At 42.0% G+C, this 21,597-nt stretch overlaps 1 protein-coding gene across 3 annotated transcripts in view; it reads right to left on the bottom strand.

Annotated features, from left to right (window-relative positions):
* The window catches only part of clmna (calmin a), a 40,443-nt gene that overhangs the window by 9,305 nt on the left and 9,541 nt on the right, over positions 1-21,597 (bottom strand). For all 3 annotated transcript variants that reach the window (XM_004564185.5, XM_004564186.5, XM_004564184.5), the window contains exons 2-8: positions 7,659-7,720; positions 3,611-3,706; positions 3,422-3,505; positions 3,251-3,343; positions 2,332-2,528; positions 1,681-1,874; positions 27-109 (exon numbers count right to left, since the gene is read on the bottom strand). In XM_004564185.5, the coding sequence (XP_004564242.1) occupies positions 27-109; positions 1,681-1,874; positions 2,332-2,528; positions 3,251-3,343; positions 3,422-3,505; positions 3,611-3,706; positions 7,659-7,720 (809 nt within the window). The remainder of the gene's footprint in view (positions 1-26; positions 110-1,680; positions 1,875-2,331; positions 2,529-3,250; positions 3,344-3,421; positions 3,506-3,610; positions 3,707-7,658; positions 7,721-21,597) is intronic.

Genomic DNA, 21,597 nt, shown 5'->3' with positions numbered 1-21,597 from the left:
TTGTCTAGGTAAGGGATCTTTCATACCTCTTCGATACCAGGGAAGTGCTCCAGGAACTGAGACACATATGTAATGATAGACTGCTCATCTGGTGCATTGATAGACACATCTGAGCAAATAAAGCAAAATTGAGAGAGAACAAGAGTGAAAGAAAGAGTAACTAAATGTAAACATGCCTTTTTATTATTATTATTGTTATTATGGTATGATCCTATGTCCAAGATGTGCCCAAAAGACAATCCAGGAACAGGCTTATGAAAATCAAAAAGCCGTGTCCAACTTAAATTAGGTAAGGCTCCTGTTCAACATAATCTCCTTGGGCATGCCTACACAGCTTCCAGTGCAGCTGCTCTGTTTGGAGGGTCTTAGGAGACTCTGACCAGTTTCCTGTCTGTGGCAAAATCTCTACCTCGTCACTGGGGATGAAAGTTAGGTTTCCAGCAGTTTTCACTGGAAGAATGTGATCTTACTAACTCTGACAGTTGTGTGCCAGGCAAGAGACTGAGACCAGGAGCATCGAATGACTGCTTTACAGGAGCACCAAAGCATTCATTACAAGTACAAATACAATGGAACTTCCACGGACTGATCTTAAAAACAAAGCAGCCAATTGAAGACAGCCCAGAGATGCACGAGAGGATTACCTTGAAAGGTTCTATATTTCCACTCATAATAATGGGGAAATCTACAGGCTGTCTGGTTTTTACTGTCTCTTGCATACTAGACCAGGACAAATACAGCATAAGCACTGCAGCTCTGTGTAAAAAGGAACTACCATTACTTTATTAACTCAGTGAAGACTGTCTCAAAGGGCTACTGTGTAGTGTAACAGCATTTTTTATATGTGGTAAAAATAAATGACACTACGCTAAATTTAACAGCTTTGATTTTTTCAAATGATGGTCGATATTCCCCGTCAAATCCTTCAGTCTATCACGTGTACAACAAAAAGGATTTCTCATTCTTTGTTAGCAAATAATCCATCTGAATCTCAGTGTCTGCTAAATCAAGAATTACGTTATCAGCCGAGCTAATGTAAAACATATTTATAGAATACTGTGTGTAACACTGTTTGCAAACACTTCAGATAAAAGTTTCTAGTGGCAGCAGTCTGCCTATGGAGGACAGATGGGAGCATATGTGGTGGTGTAGCATGGGAAACACAAAAGACTACAGGAAGTTACAGTTAAGCAATGTGTCGTATACACAGTGCATGTATTTTTATATTTATGGTCCATTTGTTCTCTGGTGCTGAGTAAAATGTATTTTCTTCCTGTTAATGGGAGTTTACGTTATCATATAACCACTGGGTCATTTTCTTCTCACAAATATAAAAGGTCACTGCTGCATTCCTTACAAAGTAGAATGTAAAACTTCGCCCCCTTAAAAGCAGCATCTCTGAAGGCTATTCATTCTGATACACAAAAGCAGTCGGCTATCCTCAGAAAAGCTGATTCTGACTAGATTCTGACTCTTAACGAAGGTTTTCTTACTGTTGCATTTTAATCTCAAGAAATTACTCACACATTACAAAAATATGCTGATGAGATACACTCAACTACTATTGTCACTGTTCTTGAGCTCTCTTTTATCACGTCATCTGTAAAATAGATGAATTACAGTTTCAGTCACTAGAGTAGTGATTAGGCTGTTAAGTAAAAGTAGCTGTTGTCTTGTTACCTTCAGGTTCCAGAAGGCGCGGTATACCCAGGCTGTAGTGGGCGATTCTGAAGGCATCCTCTAGATTTTCTCTGGAACTTCTCAGTAGGGCTTTCCTCATGTCTACCAAGCTGGAGTCAATGGACTTAATAACAGCCAGGAAAGCCAGACCACTGATCCAGCTTTTACTAAAGTCCTGCACTGCTACACCATACCTGTAACAAAAATAAGAAATAGTCTGTGGAAAGGGCCAGTCCAGGAACACCACCAAAAAACCCCCAAACAAACAAAAACAAACACTACATTGATCATCTCATGGCACTTTCCATTGAAAGCGAAAAAACCTGCATAACCAAAGAGGGAACCCCAAACATCAGACGATGCCCGATGAGTAAGCACTTGGTGACAATGGGAGGGAAGGGCGTCCTTTTCACAGGACAACACCTTCGGCAGGACCAGGCTCTAGAGGGGTAACCATCTGCCTCAACCAGTTGGGCAGTGAGGGTAAAAAGGCAAGAGAAAAGCAGAATATAGAGGGACCACAAAGAACTAACTGGATCAAACACAAACAGATACAAAGAATTACTGCTTTTCCAAAAAGGACACAAACTATGTAATTGTATAATGCATGTAACATATTTCCATATAATGGAAACGGCAGCTCCAACTCACTTGCGTGTTCGCTTCTGTACCCACTGCAGTAACTTCTTAATGGCCCTGCTCTGTTCTCGCACGGCTGTGGATGCTGACTGCCTGTCGTCCAATGGCGTGCTGCTGTAGGATGTGTCAGAGTCAGAGCTGGTGGGAATGGATGAAAGGCTGGAAGAGGAGGGGAACTGGCTCCTGATGTTCCCAGTCAGTTCCTTAATCTGGGTGGTGGAAGAGCTGAGTTAGTTGAGCTACTTTACTACTCATTTCAACATTTAGGCATTAAACAGATAAAGTCCTCATATCTATTGACTCATTACATCATGGTTACTATAGTAACCATTGGATGAAATTGTTACCCTTAAACAGATTGTGAAAGAATAAAACTGAGAATTCGTTTAGTGGAGAATCTGTGGAGCTTTTCACCTTTAGTTCAGTTTACACTGTCAGAGTTACTCAGAATAAGAAAACAGCTGTGACTGAACATTTGACAAGATGGGTAACATTTGCCTCTTCACCCCTGATAGCAGCTGATTAGCTGAGTGATCATAGCTACCACGCTTTGAGGCCCATCTACTTAACAGTGATGAACAAAAGTTTCTTTGTCAAAGCACTGATGCCAAAGCAAAAAATAACTTCTGCTGTCAATACATTGTTGGCTTTGCTATAAAATGCCAAATTTTAAGCTACACAAATCTTATATTACAGTTTGTGTTAAACAAAGATTTGCATTGGAAGTTAACAAAAGAAAAAGGTATAGTTTAGCCAATAGCTAACCTCGCCTAGATCTGACTCTAGAATAGAGGAGAAGAGCTTTCTTTCCCTTTTAGAGAAAGGAAGTGCAAAGCTTATGAAAAATACACCGTTTTGTACTAGCATCCTCTTCTTAGAGAAGTGAGAGAGGATTTTGATGAAGAAGCTTCAAGACAAAAAATGCAATTACCTGAAAGAAGAGAATGATGTTCCAAATGAGTCCCAAGATGATGGAGGAATTTCCATCTGCAATGTCAACTGCATCGATACTGACCAGCTTTACCTGTTGACAGAGCGTGTATGTCCTCACAGTTCTGCATTTCATCCAGCAATTTAACCACTTCTTAACTGTCATACTCACATTTCTCTCCTCAAGAAAAGACAGGACCTTGGCGATGTTATTCAGTCGGAAAATACGATGGGAGGACTTCCTGAACCCATGAAGCTGGGAAAAAGTACAATTAAGTATCCTATAAAACAGCAACAACACTTGGCAAAGCAAGTAGTGCAAAACCAATCTAGCACTTAAAAGTCAGTGTTACAGGCTGACCAGTTTACAGCCAGAGAGTTCCTCCAGCAGGGCCATGAGGATGCGCCCATCCCGGATGTCCTGAAAGAGGTCATGGACCTCTATGGGTGGGTCACACTGTGGATGGACAAACAAGAATGAGGAGAAAAGAGGGCTTTCTTTAACAATAGACATGGAGAAAGGAAAAGAGTCTATTACCATTTACAGAAATGATCATGATCATGATCAATTGTTTTCCTTTTTAGGAATTACTAAAGCTGATAATTGGCAGTACAGATGCAGATTCTTGTTTCTGTTAATGTCATAGACAATCATCCAAGCAAAAAGTTGAGACACTGGGTAAAATGCAGATAAAAACAGCATCATATTTAATCAAAAAAATAGTATATATAAATAATACATTTTGAATTCCAGCCCTGACTGTGTTTATGCATTTGTATATCATGAAGTTCTGGTTTCTCCTGATAGAAACCAGAACTTCAATAACTTCATTGCCCCACCTCAACAGTTTAAGAATGAAGATCTCTCAGCTAAAGGAATAATTTAATGTCTTGGCTTTGGTTGTTAGCCACACTGACTCAGTCCTGCAAACCGTTTTGTCAATGACATAGACTATTCAATTCAAAGACTTGACAGGAACAAAAAGTCCCATTTTTGGAAAGTCAACATGTTAAAAAAATGAGAATACCAAAATTTTGAAAACATCTAGAGTCTGCTGTCTTAGCCACAGTTCTTGAGCATTACATAGAGAGTGGTGACCACAAACCCATCATCCAGCACGTATACTGCATTAACCCAGCACGGATCGGTCATCGGATGTTGGAAGATGGGTTTGTATAATACACTGCCAAATCTTTTAAGTTGAAAAAATGTCCCAGCCACTTTTCAAAGGCTGATGAACACTGTGCAGTCTGGTGTGAAAAATTATGTAGCATATCTGGATGACTCTGGTATGTTCTTCCACGTGGTCTGAGAATATGGGCATTTTTGGGGGAACGTGTGACCAAAAGTTTGAAATGAAATGTGGCATTCTTTTTTATTTACAGTTATTAAAACATCTCATTTTGTTGTAGATTGGGTTGTACAAACCTACTTTACATCATTACACCTACATCATTTAAATCTGAATGAAATCTGATATTTAATAAAGTAAACAGAAAATGTTAGCATAAAGGCTCAATTTCAAGAAGTTGAAGAGTTTAGTTTAACATGACCTGTGATGGGAATTAACAAGATCTAAACTGTAATAGATCATTACGCTTCAAGCTGAGCAGCACAGAGCAAAAACAACATTAATACTGTCTTAAATCACTGAAATCTCCGGTTGGCAACAAGCTGATGAAGGTTGGGCATTGAAAGATTGTAGAAACTGTGTAACATTTCCTGTCATCAGCTGTGCAGCAAACTATAAGAGCTTTGTGAAAAATCAAAGGTTCACTGCTGTACACTTTAATTAATGTTAATGTTTTAAACGGATGCTTTGAGTTAGGGCTGGGTGATATGGCCTAAAATCCATATCACGGTATAATATGAAGCATGTGCGGTAATGATATATATCACGATATATTCTTTTCTTCTGTATAACATATTTTACACACTATAAGTCACACTTAAAATCCTTTAATTTTCTCAAAAATCGACAGTGTGCCTTCTGTATGAATTCCGGTTGTGCTTACTGACCTCGAACCGATTTTATGTGGTACACAGCGTGCACAAATCTGTCAAGAAATGTTTTAGTACGACTTTGGTAAGCTATGAAACCGCACCGCTTGATGGATTGTCGGAGCATTATGGCTGCCGTAGTGAGGAGCCTCGCAGAGTAATCTGGGACCTGAAGCAGATGGAGTTTTGGACCCAATGTCAAACGAACACTGCGGCATCACTAAGAGTTAAAAACTGTCTAAATCCTTTCATCTGTAATAAAATGATCAGCGTTGCTGCTTTACCAGGTGTAACAATTAAGTTTAACATCCAGGCATCCATGAATTTATTAAATTCAACGGAGTTAGAAGTTAGCAGGAAGTTAGCTCGCTAGTTTCCACCTAAACATGATATAGCATGTTCTGACTGAGAGATTTCTGAAAAAATTAAAACGTACAGCTCTGCTATCACTTCCAACATAAATGAAAACAGAAAACTGAACAGCAGTGACGTTTGTAGGGTTACTGAAGTTGGGCTAGCTGGTACATAATGATGTCCTACGTGATCACTAGTAAAACAGCTACGTTAGCATAACATTAGCACAGTGAAGCTGAAGGATGAACGCTAACTTGATACTCGATAAAAGTTAACGTGAAGGTTTCTGGTGGTCAGGGACAAATGTAATTGCATGGCAGGATGCCGTAAACAGACCAAACTTCAGTCAGGAGAACAACTGAGATCATCCATCCACAATACGAGGTTAGTCATTAACATACTGCAACAACATGGGAATAGAGCAGCTGCGAGACAATTCAACATTGATTGATTGGTAATTTATTTCAACATGTGAACAATATAATAATAATATAATAACAATAAAATAAGAAAGAAAAAAAATACTATACAAATTACATACAAAAAAAACCGTTCTGATTAATTTACATGTTGAAAGGGAGTGGGAAGAAGTAAACACTTATTTAATCCCACCCCTTTGTATGGAAGCCCGTTTCCCCCACTAATAAAAAAAAAAAAAAAAAAAAAAAAAAAAAAAAGATCCATAACTCAAAATTTCGAGTTATTTTCTCGAAATTTCAAGTTATTTTCTCGAAATTTCAAGTTAATATGTCGAAATTTCGAGAAAGTAACTCGAAATTTCGAGTTAGCGCTGCCAATCAGTAATCTACGTGAATGACGTCATTTCCTTGTTACCCGGAAGCTGAAGCCCTCAGCTACAAATGCTACAGCTAAGCTACCGTTATTACATCCAGTCGTGAATGCACAGATTGCTGTGTGTTTTCAGCCTGGCTTCACAAATGATGAAATCCCTGTGTTATTAGCTGAATCACATGGTGTTACTATCAGTAAACGTACTCGCGAAAGCGCCAATTTGTTGGGATCCGTTTTTGAGTGCGCGTTCCTCTGCGCCATATGCTTCCGGGTAACAAGAAAGCGACCTCATTCACGTATATTTTTGATTGGCAGAGCTAACTCGAAATTTTGAGAAAAGTAACTCGAAATTTTGAGTTATATTTCTCGAAATTTCGAGTTATTTTCTCAAAATTTCTAATAAGCCATTCCTCTGTGGATGATCTGTTAGCTGTTTGACAACTACTCTTTTTTGAGATGAAAGGAAGGTTGGAGATTGGCCTATAATTAGCTAAGACAGCTGGGTCAAATGATGGGTTTTGAAGTCTTGGTTTAATTGTTACCTGCTTAAAGACATGGTACGTAGGCCAACGGCAGCAAGTGCAAGCACAGGCTTATCGTTAAAATCAGTCTGCATGAGCCAACACTTAGCTCTGTTGTCATAACAATTAAAAAACAACTCAGGGATTTGTGAACCAGTCTGAACATGGTTTGCATGTTGTGTGGTGGAGGGGTCAGAGGGTGGGGGAATCAACTTTCCAAGTTGACAGCAGACAAACGCATGATTGTCAATTAGTGGGTCAGAAATTTGACACATGGCCAAAGAGTGAATAAGAGAAGAGAGGCTCATTGTGTGAGGCAAAACAAAAGCCTTGATCAGACACTCCAACTCACAGCTAACTCTGACTCACCCCTGATTAGAACTGCCAACAAAAGCAAAACAGAAACTCCAGAGCAGAAAAGCACAGACTCCACAGAATCATAATCAGTCTCTAGAAACAGAGTATGTCTGGGGAATAGATTAACAGTAGATTGGATCAACAGTAGAAAACCAAATGAAAGTTTAATGTCACACACAGGCAGTTTCACACAACCACATACATAATTCAGAGTGGCTGTCCCCATTTATATCCATCTTGTGTGTCCTACCATGTGTATGAGCGGGTTCCTCTGCTTAACCGCAGTTAGATTAAAGAGTAGCAACTGCAGTAACTGAGCATGATTTATGTTTCTAGTCCTGTGAATGTTCTGCAGTGATAACATCCTGATGCTCTGCACAAACCTTTTCTAGGTGGAGGTTTATCCAACGGGTGAAGGTCCTCTTCTGAACCAGTTCCCTTTCAACTGTAACACAGAAAAACAAGAAAAAAGGATTTGAGAGTTACTTTATCAAAGAAGACAGCACACGTAGGTCTACTGCGGTTACTATTCAAAACAATGCATTGCATTGTGACATAATGTTGTTCAGTCACAATGCATGGAAAGTAGTATTTAGAGAGTATGCTCCAAATGTTATTGTCTCATAAAAAGAACAATTTAATTAGGGTTGGAGCCCATCCCAACTGTCACGATATGAGAAGCGGGGTACACCCTGGACAGGTTGCCACTTTATCGCACAACCAACACAGAGACAGGCAACCATTCACACTCACAATAAAACCTATGGCAAATTCAGAATCACCAACAAGCCTAACAAGGATGGCTTTGGAGTGTGTGAAGAAGCTGGAGGATCTGCAAAGAACCCACAACGGGAGAACATGTAAACTCCCCTGCTTGGCAGCGGATTTGGTCCTATTATCAGTCAGTGTGTCACATGTGCTCTCTGACTACTTCCAGTAGTCATGCCTGTAAACTCTGTTATCTGTCCACTAATAAACTACAAATACACCAATGATATACAGAATACAGATACACCAGTAATATTTGTTTGGTTCACCTCAGGCCAGGTGGACCGCTGAGCTAATGACCAACTAGCGGAAACTCTAGTTGGTCAGATGAATTACAATTATTATTTTTTCCTGTTAATTTCCTTTACCAATACTAGAGAGGCAGAAGTTGCAACATAGAGAGTGGATGTATGGAGGGAAACAACTAGAGAGCGGACCGGAGGGGTTGCCATGGCAGCAAAGTCAGCTGTTATTTATTTCCATGTTCAGAATGGGTCAGGTACGGAAGCAAACGCTGCAGACAAGGGTAACGAGAGCTTATACAGTTGCAGTAATGCTGAATGTTTCATCATCATCATCATCACAGTGCAGTTTGATGACAGGTCACCTTAAAGCAAAAATCAATATCAGCTGCACCTCTGTATCAGAGGAGTAACATGTAGAATGCTGATACATCTTGTCAATGTGTCCAGTAAAGTGAACCTCAGCAGTGTTTCCTCAAAGGGAATGCCTTCCAGCAGAGGATTTACCTCACTGTTCTCAGAGAGTGCCAGTTTTGGTATTTAGGGGGTGTAGCTGAGGCTTTTGTCACAGCAGACAGAAGAAGGGGGTGGCGTTAGGTGAGAAAACCGAAAAAGCATGACGGGAAAAAGCCTGAGGAAAGATGAGCCAGATGAACTGAAGAGTATGCTCTAAAACAATTATAGAGTAGCCAGTGCTACAGACTGAATCCCACCGTACTCGATGATCAAGGGTTCAAAGTACATACTTCTAGTTAGGTCCTAACTATTCCCACAATGATGAAATAGTTTCAGTACCAATTCTATTTCATCTTGTGATGCTAAGCCTTTTTATGGGTCTCTCTGCTTTCAGCAGTCATATCCTCAAACACTGATGCCATTCTTGTTGACTATTTTTAATTGAGCTTCACTAAGTTCCTATTAAAAAAGAATTACTTACTTCCCACTTCTAAAAAGGATACACTGTTAGGTATGCAAGACACTGACTTAATGTTTCATTAAAACATCAGCCACTTGCCACAGTTCAGCATTCATTTCCTAACAGGGACCAGAGCAGTGTGTCAGATATTACACCTGGGGCCCGTTCTTCGTACGTCGCTTACTACATCCAAGATCAAATGACACATCCAAGACCAAACCATCGCGCTAACCGTGAGCTCGCTAATCCGGTTCCCCGAACACACCTGCTGTTGACGATCAGTACAGCTGGATGAAGTAATGTGAGATCACTGGGTGTCGTAAAAGGGGCTACGCATCGATAGTAGAAACATTGATCGGCAACCCTCTGATTGGTCGGCGAAAATGTCGAAGGAGAGCGCTCGGTATTTTTCGGCAGCAGAGCAAGAACTCTTGAGTGAGGGATTTCGGGAGTTTCAGAGTTTAATCAGAACGCAAGGGAACACTGCAAAGGCTGCAAAAGGAAGGAGAGAGGGCTGGCAGAAAGTTGCTGACAAATTAAACTCGTAAGTAATTTAATAATAACAATAATAATGGAGTGGATTGATATAGCGCTTTCCAAGGCACCCAAAGCGCTTTACAATGCCACTATTCAGTCACTCTCACATTCACACACTGGTGGAGGCAGCTACGGTTGTAGCCACAGCTGCCCTGGGGCAGACTGACAGAAGCCAGGTTGCCATATCGCGCCATCGGCCCCTCTGGCCAACACCAGTAGGCGGTAGGGTAAATTTATTATATTACACTATATTATCCGATATTATATTACATTATATTATATTTATGGCGCCGCGTATGGATGCCCTGGTGCTTCAGTGCGTTACTTTTGTCTTGTTTTTGTGCATTTCTTCTGTGTCTGGGCACTCCTCTGGATATTCTTACACCAGAGAAGAGCTCCTTAACTGCAGGACTACAACGCCTGTGGATTTATTTCCAATATTTGTCGCATATGCGGCAGATTTACTGCTGACTCTGATCAGGAAAGTGAGACGTCGAAAGAGAGGTAAGCGAGCCGGCGTACTCGTGCGTTTGAGGAGACGCGGACTGAGAACGGCCCTTCCTGGGATCTTCCTTTCTAATGTACGCTCACTCTGGAATAAGATAGACGAACTGGCCCTGATGAGAAGCATGAACAGAGACTTTGCCTCCTCCTGTGTCTTATGTTTTACGGAGTCGTGGCTCAGTGAGGACATCCCGGACTGCGCGCTCAAGCTGGAGGGCTTTCATCTGCTGCGCGCGGACCGGCAGGCCGCTCTCTCCGGTAAAACCAAAGGTGGAGGTGTCTGCTTCTACATCAATAGTGGCTGGTGCACAGATGTAACAGTGATTGCTCAGCACTGCTCTCCCTCTCTGGAATATCTTTTTATTCACTGCAAACCGTTTTATTCTCCGCGGGAGTTTGCTTCATTCATCCTGGCCGCTGTTTACATCCCGCCAGACGCGGATGCGCAAGCAGCTCAGTGCGCACTCGCAGAGCAGATTCTCCACATGGAGCGGACATACCCGGACTCTCTCATCATTGCTCTTGGGGACTTTAACAAAGCCAATCTGAGCCATGAGCTTCCGAAATACAAGCAGTATATTAAATGCCCGACCAGAGAGGAGAGGACATTGGACCACTGCTACAGCACGATCAGCGGGGCCTATCGCGCGGTGCCGCGCGCTTCACTCGGACTTTCTGACCACGTCATGATCCACCTGATCCCCACGTACAGACAGAGGCTGAAGCTCTCCAAACCTGTCGTGAGGACCAAAAAACTGTGGAGCAACGAGGCTGTGGAGGAGCTTCGCACGTGTTTGGAGACCACAGACTGGGACACAATGAAGGCTGCTTCTAACAGCTTGGACGAGTTTACAGACACTGTCACCTCCTATATCCACTTCTGTGAGGACAGCATTGTGCCATCACGCACCAGGGTGAGTTATAACAATGACAAACCCTGGTTTACTCCTAAACTCAAAAAGCTGTGGCTGGAAAAGAGAAAGGCGTTCAGAAGCGGAGACAGGGACTGCTACAGAGAGGCCAAGTACAGGTTCACTAAAGAAGTGGACATTGCCAAACATCAGCACTCTGAGAAGATGCAGCAGCAGATCTCAGAGAATGACTCGGCCTCTGTGTGGAAAGGTTTTAGGAATATCACCAACTACAAGCCTAAAACCCCCCACTCCACTGATGACTTGCTCTTGGCCAACACCCTCAACGACTTCTACTGCCGTTTTGACGAGCCATCAGGCAGCCTTCACACCTCCAACGGCCCCAACAATAGAGGCACTTTGGACACTCATTCCCCCACCTCTCCCCCCTCCATAGAGCCATCACCACCTTCAAACTGTTCACCTGCAACACCCGCCCCCTCACCCCACACAAAAGAGGATTTCACACCACCTCCTCCCACCACAACTCTTCATATTCATGAAGCAGATGTGAGGAAGCAGTTTAAGAACCTGAATGCTCGGAAAGCTCCCGGCCCAGACGGTGTGTCTCCTGCCACCCTCAGACACTGTGCAAACGAGCTGGCCCCAGTGTTTTCTGGCATCTTCAACTCCTCACTGCAGGCATGTCATGTGCCTGCCTGCTTCAAGTCCTCTACCATAATCCCTGTCCCCAAGAAACCTAGGATCACTGGACTAAATGACTACAGACCCGTGGCTCTGACATCTGTGGTCATGAAGTCATTTGAGCGCCTAGTTCTCTCCCATCTCAAGACCCTCACGGCCCCCCTCCTGGACCCCCTGCAGTTTGCATATAGAGCCAACAGGTCTGTAGACGACGCCATCAACATGGCCCTACACTTCATCCTGCAGCATCTGGACTCCCCAGGAACCTACGCCAGGATCCTGTTTGTGGACTTCAGCTCTGCCTTCAACACCATCCTTCCAGACCATCTCCGAGGCAAGCTTTCCCAGATGAATGTGCCTGATCCCATCTGCCAGTGGATCACTGACTTCCTGACGGACAGGAAGCAGCACGTGAGGCTGGGAAAGAATGTCTCGGACTCCCGGACCATCAGCACCGGCTCCCCTCAGGGCTGTGTTCTTTCTCCTCTGCTCTTCTCCCTGTACACCAACTGCTGCACCTCCACCCACCAGTCTGTCAAGCTAATCAAGTTCGCAGATGACACCACCGTCATTGGGCTCATCTCGGACGGGGACGAGTCTGCCTACAGGAGGGAGGTTGAACGTCTGGTGTCTTGGTGCAGCCACAACAACCTGGTGCTGAATGCCCAGAAGACAGTGGAGATTATTGTGGACTTCAGGAAGCACACAGCCCCACTCCCCCCCATCATCCTGACTGACACCCCCATCACCTCTGTGGACTCATTCCGCTTCCTGGGTACCACCATCACCCAGGACCTGAAGTGGGAGCCCACCATCACCTCCGTCATCAAGAAAGCCCAGCAGAGGATGTACTTCCTGAGGCAGCTGAAGAAATTCAACCTGCCAACACAGACGATGATGCAATTCTACACTGCAATCATCGAGTCCATCCTCACCTCCTCCATCACCGTGTGGTACGCTGGAGCCACTATCAGGGACAAACAGAGACTGCAGCGTGTTGTGCGCTCTGCTGAGAAGGTGATTGGCTGCAGACTCCCATCTCTGCAGGACCTGTACACCTCCAGGTCACTGCGGCGTGCAGCCCGGATCTCAGCTGACCCTTCTCACCCTGGACACAGTCTGTTTGACCTGCTCCCCTCAGGCAGGAGGCTCCGGTCCATTCGCACCAGAACCTCTCGCCACAAGAACAGTTTCTTCCCCTCTGCTGTTGGACACATGAACAATAACCACATGATTGTCCCCGCCACTAACACATGACCCTACGCTGTGTCACTGCATCATTTCATGTTTGGCACTGATCACCACCTGCACTCATGTATATATCTTTCTACGTAGCACTCATAATTCTTATTCTCATGTATATATCTCATGTATATCTCATGCACATATCTTTCTTTCTACATAGCACTTTAATTCTTATTGTCTGCACTGAAGCACCGCAGCAATTTCCTAATGTTGTAAACCTCAACATCTGGCAATAAACCCATTCTGAATTCTGATTCTGATTATATTATGTTATATTATATCCCCTTACACATTAGAGCCACAACAGGACCCACTAGAACATGGGAACAAGTAAAAGGGAAATATAAGAATATTCTACAGAATGGTAATATTTATCACTTATATTGCTTTTAGTCTCTTGGAAAGAGACCCTGGAATACTCTGTTTGTTTGTTCATAACAGCAACCAAGAAAAGGGCAGAGCACAAAAAGACAGGTGGTGGTCCTGCACCCCCTCGTCAACAAGTTGGTTAAGTAAATAATACCCTCACGGGAATATCGATATCTCTCTATGAGCACACTGTCGCGCTGAGCTAAAGGATCCTGTCTATCCCGCAATATACGCTGGATTCTGAGGACTCTCCTTATCAATCTTGCACCTTCCGCAATGGGCTGCTCGCGTATACAGACAGGATATGACTGCGACAGACTTCCCAAATCCACCTTCGCTTTTATAGCCGTGGTCTCCCATCTTGATTACACGAAGTAATTTCCAATTACTACTCTGAAATATGAATTACATCTGTAATAATCACATACATGTAATAGAATGTTAATAGTACATTTCCCTTTTTTAGGAAATGACCTGTATGTATCTGTATGAAATCAATAAATGGATCAAGTGCTGCATTATCTTTAGTTACATTGATAATATTTATTTATGGTGAAACAGTGGTGGAATATCGCTGTTGCTTTCGTATAAATGAAGCAGACATACCTGCGTGGCCGCGATCTAATCCTGTTTACATAAAGTAAGCCTGCTCCCGAGCAGGTTTACGCTTACGGCTCTGTTGCTATGGCAGCAAGTCCCGGATGAGCTTCGGGGAACCGAACGATCCAAGATCACGCGAAATCGTCAACAATCAAATCCAGCTAACTCACTTAGCGAGGTACGAAGAACGGACCCCTGGAAAAACGATTTCAGCTGCTGACATTACTTTCATAACACATAATGAATGGGCTTCTTTCAAAAGTTATGTCAGATTTCATAACTTGGTGATTAATGGATAAGCTTTGACTGTACTACAATAGATATATGATCATCATTTTATTCAAATGTGAGGGTAGATTACCAATCATTTCAGAAGAAAGCAAACAAACTCAGTACTGGAAATTGTTGTTCTGGTTGTCGCACATCTGTCATCCTCTTTTAGAAAATGCCTACAAACTGATTTTTTTTATTTTTTGGTCATGAGTTTTTTTGAAGTTCGGAGCTCATGTTTATCTTTACGTGGTTTTCATGTGTCCTTGGTTCTGCAGGTCTGTTGTATCATGTTCTTATATTCATCAGTATTCTGTACTTTCAGTTCTTGCTTTGTTTTAGTCTTAGTATAGTTTTTGTGCCTCTTTCTTTCACCCTGTTAGATTCACTTGTGTTCACTGTCTTTTGCCTGGATCCTCTCACTCATTCATTGCAACAGATTTACTTGAACAGCACACAACAACACAAAGACGTAAGCTACAGTTAACTGGTTAGCACTGGAGCAGGTAGTATATATTCTCACCAACAAAGCTAATGGCACAAAACATTAGCTAGAAGAAAGACACCGGGGATGGGGATGTAACTGCATCACCATCAACATTCATGAAGCTGCTATTTCACATGTTGCAAGTAACTCCATGTATCTCAGATTGTTCTCTCAATGCCTCAAGCACAGACTGAGCAAAATATGACTAACTTTAAGATGACTGTTACCACCCACGGTTTTTTAAATCCTGCCTTGTATACGTAAGGCTTCAAATTTATTTGATGATTTCACTTCTGAACTCCATAGCAGCAGCATTATTTACCCTCTCACATGTCTAAAACACATTTTGTATTGTTTAAAATGTGTCGCTGACATTTGTGAGAATTTTGAGACCAAACAAATCAGAGTTATCCAAAAATTGGGATTTATGCTCAGTTACCCAACAACCACCTTTCATCTGTGCTCAAGTTACATTTATCTAAGCCAAGCCTTCTCTGGCTGGCTGCTCTCATTTGTTTGCTGTGCAAATTTTTTTGTTTTTAAATTATGGGCAGTATGAAGGATGTATTTACAGCTTTAATGATATTACTGGGTACACAGAGGTGGAGGAAGAGCACTCAGAAAGTTAGCAATTATAATTAATTAGTAAGTGGTTAGGTGTTCACTTTTGGCTCCAAATCTACTGGAAACATTTTCACTGATTCTTTTATTTACAGCATGTTTTAAGAGATTTTCTGCTGGGGATACATGTTATATGTACAGGTTGTTAAGCCATACTTAAAACTGTGTGTCGCTTTGTCACAGGAATGTCCGTGTATCAAAATTAAAATGTTAAAAAGTTCTTTTACACTTCATTCTAATCTGCTATCAAATGTATTCTTCTGCTGGGATTGCAGCTACTAGAACACAGAACACACGTCAAGAATACCCGAGCAAACAGTCGCAGTGTTATCACTGTGATCTGCGACAAACTGCAGCGATTTCCACGTCTTCTTCATCAGGCTGTGAGACAGTAAGCTTTAATGTTTAAATAGTCTTCACAGCTCTAAATGTGCAGTCGCCGCTTTGGAAATAAACAGCAGCACTGAGAACACAGTGATAAAATAATTAACTGGAATTAAAATCTTTATTTTATTGCTCTGTGCAGCACTGATCTTTTGTCCTTTTATCAACAGTGTTGCAGTTTACTGGTTTACATTTATGCTTTTTAGAGCTTATCACCATTTGATAACATCTCTGGAGGGATTATTTTCTTTGAAGGAAGAGTCATGCGATCCATGAAACACCCCTTCGTGTTTGGTCAGCTGCTGTCACCCCTTTCATATGAACATGCAGGGGAAACTCGGGGTTAACTTAAGAGTTGATAACCAGCTTCATGTTACTGCTGACGCTGATCAACAATGTTAGGGCAAGTGAATCCAGATAACAGAAAGATATCCCAGATAGGTTGAACTGGCTTTGTAGTAAAAAATGGACTGGTTCTTATACAGCATTACCTGACATGTTGTTTTTAATTAAACGTCTTTAAAAGATGGTAATTTCAAAGGGAAGGGTTAGCTCTGACTTCTGCTAGTTTGAGCCACAAAGACAACTTCTTACACTCTGATAACACTGAAAATGAATCACTGCACATATCTTGGATCCACCTACACATTCACTGGTGTCACTCTGAATGCCGACTCAAGAGATGAAATACTGCAAATTCCCAGAGAAAGTCCTTTCTTTTAGTGATTGCTTTGTGTTTGGGGACCTAATTATTATCAGTATTACACTTGCAGCGTTAATGCTGGTTTGTGACTCAAGGTAACAGAATACCAAAATAGCAGTAGAGCAATTTCACTGAAATATTTATTGAGCAGCTATGACAGGAGCATCCCTTTAGACTGCAGTGCTGCATCATCCAGAGACATTACATAACAGCAGAGTTCAAAGAAGCTGTTTCCCCACGCTTTGGTCCACTCTTTCCCCGTCGACATTTAACCCATTAAATTGTTTTAATCAAATCTCCGAAAACGTTACAGCACTCTTGTAAATATGTGATGTCTCAATAAAGCGCAAATGCAAACACTGAGCGAGAGGGGCTGCTGTTGTGTGTGTGTGTGTGTGTGTGTGTGTGTGTGTGTGTGTGTGTGTGTGTGTGTGTGTGTGTGTGTGTGTGTGTGTGTGTGTGTGTATAATAGCAAACACTGAAATACAGTTTTTGCACGCAGCATTGAATTTTGTTCACTCAAATTTAGCTTTTCTTCGCTCAAAATAAATTTCTCCTCAACATGCAACACTTGCACCTGCAAAATGTTTTTTACGTACGCTCAGAATAGTGGCACAAAAATAACGCCATAACCCAGTGGTTCTCAAACATTTTTTGCTAGGACCCCCTTTGATTTACAAGAAAAATGTTCGCTCGCACCCCCCCGCGCGCGCGCACAAACACATCCTCCAACCACACACACGCCCATATTTTGCTCCATTGTGGTTTATTTCACACCTCAAACATTTAGTAAACAATTAAGCAAATACAAGTAATCTGCAATAAATTACAGGTAGTAAGAAAATAAACTACTAACTCTTTTAGGCTACATCAGCACCTACACGGGTATTTTTGAAAGCGCAGCTGTTTCGTCCACACCGAAAACTGAGGTTTTTAAAAACTTCTTTTTTGCGTTCATGTGTGGATGAGGAATACAGAGTTGGTCACGCAACGTCAAAGGTATGTGCCTTTTTTCACGCCACGCTGTGCGCCACGTTATTGTTTATATGAGATGAATTGCAGAATGGCAGATAGTCAGATTAACAGTATTTTGTCTCTATCTGCAGGTTTTACACGCTTACATACACACACGCAGTTACTGTCCCTCCATTTACAAAGGCAGAGGCGTCACGGTGGGATTATTTTACATGTAGATGTTTTTTTTCCTGTGTAATAATATTCAACATTGCTATCAATACATTTTTCAAAAAATGCCTCTCTGTACAAAATGGGTTTAAAAACAAACAACTGTGGGATACTGTTTGTCCGTGATTTGAACCGGGGGAACAAATCATGGCAGGATCAGCCTGATATTATTTGTATCCAGTGTTGGGGAGTAACAGAATACATGTACCGCCGTTACGTATTTAAAATACAAAATATGAGTAACTGTATTCCGTTACAGTTACCGTTTAAAAAGGTGGTGTTTAGAATACAGTTACTTTGTTGAAATAAATGGATTACACTGCGGTATTTTCCTGTTTCATATTGTATGTGTACGTACACACATACACAAAGTTACGTTGAAACCAAGCACACCATTGTTTTTCTTGTGACATTACCAATAAGTCTGATGTGTCACATGGCCCTCTTCCTATTGAAAAAACAAAAGTTGTATCCAAGATGGCCGACTTCTAAATGGCCACCATGGTCACCACCCATCTTCAGGAGTTTGCCCCCTCACATATACTAATGTGCCACAAACAGGACTTTAATATCACCAACCATTCCCATGTTATTACAGTGTTTCCATATAAATGGCCCACCCTGTATATTGAACTTTAGCACATGTGCTTCTCATAATCTGCCTAAACTGGCATGGCTCTAACTCTGTTCCAACCCCATGATTTGTTCAGCGCGGTACCCTTCTTGTCTGTCCAGGAAAAGTTATTTCACAGTAATTCTTTTAATCGTTTTATCACCCAACCCTACCTGAAAGCACGCCCTTCACAGTGCAAAGGTCTCACCTTTGAATTCAGGTAACTGTGACTGTCTCACAGTAAACACACAGAAAAACAATCTGGATACTGATCTGAACAGAGTGTTTTGTTTTATCTCCCTATACAGAGGTCAACTCACAGCGGTGTGGAGAGTGCTTTCAGTCTGTTCTCGTAGTAAGGTAGCCATCTAAACAATTAGAGCACACACTCTGCTGTGCTCAAACGGATTGGTAATCCATGTCCATACTTTTATTATTGTGGGGTCTTTACATTGCCAAGTAAAGCGCCTTGAGGTGACTGTGGTTGTGATTTGGCGCTGTCTAAATAAAACTGAATTGTAAGATTTGTAACATCTGGTCCACATAACTTGGCCAACGGAACAACCCCTCCTTTTTTGTGGATGGAGGGAAAAAGGATTACAATGATGCAGACTCAACACAGCCCTGTATGCTAGCCAGCACCACTAGTGTCCATGATTGTTAATCAGTTATTAATCTCTTTGCTCGTGTCTTTCACACTCACCAGTAAGCCAATATGCTCACACCCCCCCTTTCTGACGTGGCACGCTAGTCAAACAAAGAAATAGCCCCAGACTATTTTTTATGTGGTCACTGATGTTGGTGCACGAGTTGCACCTGTTCCTCTGCAAGCATCAATAAATCCTCAAGGAAGCCATTTATTAGGTTAATGTTTAAAAATGTTTCAGAGAACAACAAACGCTGCTGACACGACTGACTAAGCTTATCTCTCGTGTCATAGGATGAGAGGATAAAACTGACAGTGAGGATTGGTTTACAAATCAACATCAAATCACACGTGTTTGCCACAAACTTTTTACTTTTTAAGCTACTCACTGATATTAAAATGTGTTACAACTATTTTGTCAGATTTTATTTTTTATTTCAACATTTCTATAAGACTTGAGAATTTTATGTTCATCAACAACATCACCACATAATACTGGAGGCCCATATCATAACTTTTTTTTCTTTTTCTTTTTTTTTTTTTTTTGGCCTGTCCCGTTTGGCTCTTTTGCATCAGAATTGTTGTCTAAAGGCAAAGAAAGATGCCCAACGGATTTACTTTACCAAACTGACCATCCCAGCCTTGCCGTAATGGTCCATTTGATTCACCTTTTATTGTTTATTTTATTTTCACTTACTGAATACGGGACAGACTTGACTGGGGGAAAGAAGGGGAGAAAGAAAGAGGGAAAGAGAAACAGCTGGGAAGAGGGACGGGGGAGAAGGGCAAAAGACAAAAACCAACAGAACGGGCAGAGAAAAAAAAATGCATATATCAATCACCTGGATCACCTGCTGAGAAAGAAAAAAGAAAGCAAGCAGAAGAGAACAAGAGTAATAGAATAAACAACATCACAATGATATATGGGAATATGACAGTAAATACTAAATGTTAAACATTATTGTGCAGCACATAAGATCAACAGAACACAGTGTGCTTTGAGGTAGGAGCCAAAAAGGGTGTAGTTTGTGGGTGTGATCACCCGTGTGTACACCTGTGAGCATGGACGCGCTTGTTTTTTGTTTTTTTAAAAGGTTCCTTCATGTAATAATCTGCTAGAGGGTGTGGGGGGGCCACAGCCCCGTCCTCCAGGGTGTGAAGCAGGTGTGGAGGAGATCAAAACTCCAGACATCCAGAGGCCCCCAGAACACAAGAGACCAAGGAAGACCAACAGAGGGGCAGCCGCGCCACTGTCCCGAAAAGAGCTGAGGAGAGTCCCAGATGAGGGCTCACTCAGCAGCCGCGGAGCAGAAGCCCATATCATAACTGACATCATCAAGGCGTAAAGTTGTCCTCCTTCATGATTCCATCCACTTTGTGCTTTGAGCCATACAGCCTAAAACACTGCACAACCATCACCGTGCTTGACTGCTGGTGCAGTGTTTTTAGGTGTTAAAGCCTCACCTTTAACCCTCTTCACATTGTGGCCAAACAGCTCAGTCTTTGTCCTGTTTATTTATTAAACTTCTGATCATGACTTTAAATTAACACTAGCCATGGGCCTAAATGCTTGGTAATCCAGATTAAGAATATCAAGAAGCCATTATATTTTGTGCTTGTGTTGTACGCCATGTTGAAGACTCATATGAAGACATTTGTCTCTATAGCTGACGTCCTGTCCATTTGCTTGGCTAAGAGAATTTGCTACATCATTTTTTGATGCTGAAACCCAGGAGAAATGAGCAAACAAGATTCACGTTGTGGCACAGCCGAAGCTGCAAGAGTGGCAGATGACGAGCATGGAAGGGAAATGGAACAAACAAAATACAAATTCAGAATGTATGCACATGTTTGGCTCCTTTGTTCCCACAAGATCAAAATGAATCACAGTAAAGGTCTTGCTACAAAATATCTGGCATCCTAGGCAGAAAATTGTAATAAAAGCTGTGGAGACCCCACAAGTGTCCTTGGCCATTCCTGGTGAACAGAAATTGTTCAGCAGATTTGGTGCAGAACTATTTAGAGCAGAACATAGCAGAAGATGCGAGACAAGATAACATCAGCACAGATACTGTAAGATACTATATGCCTCACCATGTAGTGCTCAGAAGCAACCACCAAATTAAGAGTGGTCCTCGATGTGTCGTCCCATGAAGACAGCTGTCCATTGCTGAATGGTTGCTTACTTACAGAGCCAAACTTGAATCCAGATCTGCTCATTGTTCTTATTAGATGTAGAAACATAAAGTTGCCTTTCTGGCAGGTTCTTGTGACTCTCAGGTACACCGACAGTAAAAGGAATGAACACCTGTGCATTCTGAGGATGACGAGACTGGTGTTTGGGGTTACACCAAGCCCATTTGTGCTTGTGGCTAGGATTCAAAGACACCTAAAGCAATATGAAACATACAAACCACAAGTTGTGAATACAATAAGGGAGTCACTCTGTGTGGATGAATTCATTTCAAGTACACGCACGGTTGAAGAAGCACATCATAGAACAACAACTGCCAAACAAAACTGGCTGCTGCAGGTATGAAGCTCTGCAAATGGATGAGGAGAGCTCCGCAAACTACATGTTGGCACCTGAGACAAATGGAAAACCACTTAAAGTACTTGAATCAGTGTGGAGGCCAGAGACTAACGATTTTACCTTTGACCTTAAGGCACTAGTCA

The sequence above is a fragment of the Maylandia zebra genome, linkage group LG19, assembly GCF_041146795.1.
Source record: "Maylandia zebra isolate NMK-2024a linkage group LG19, Mzebra_GT3a, whole genome shotgun sequence".
NCBI lineage: Eukaryota > Metazoa > Chordata > Actinopteri > Cichliformes > Cichlidae > Maylandia > Maylandia zebra.
Note: the sequence above shows the minus strand (reverse complement) of the source record. Positions and strands in the feature narration are given on the sequence as shown.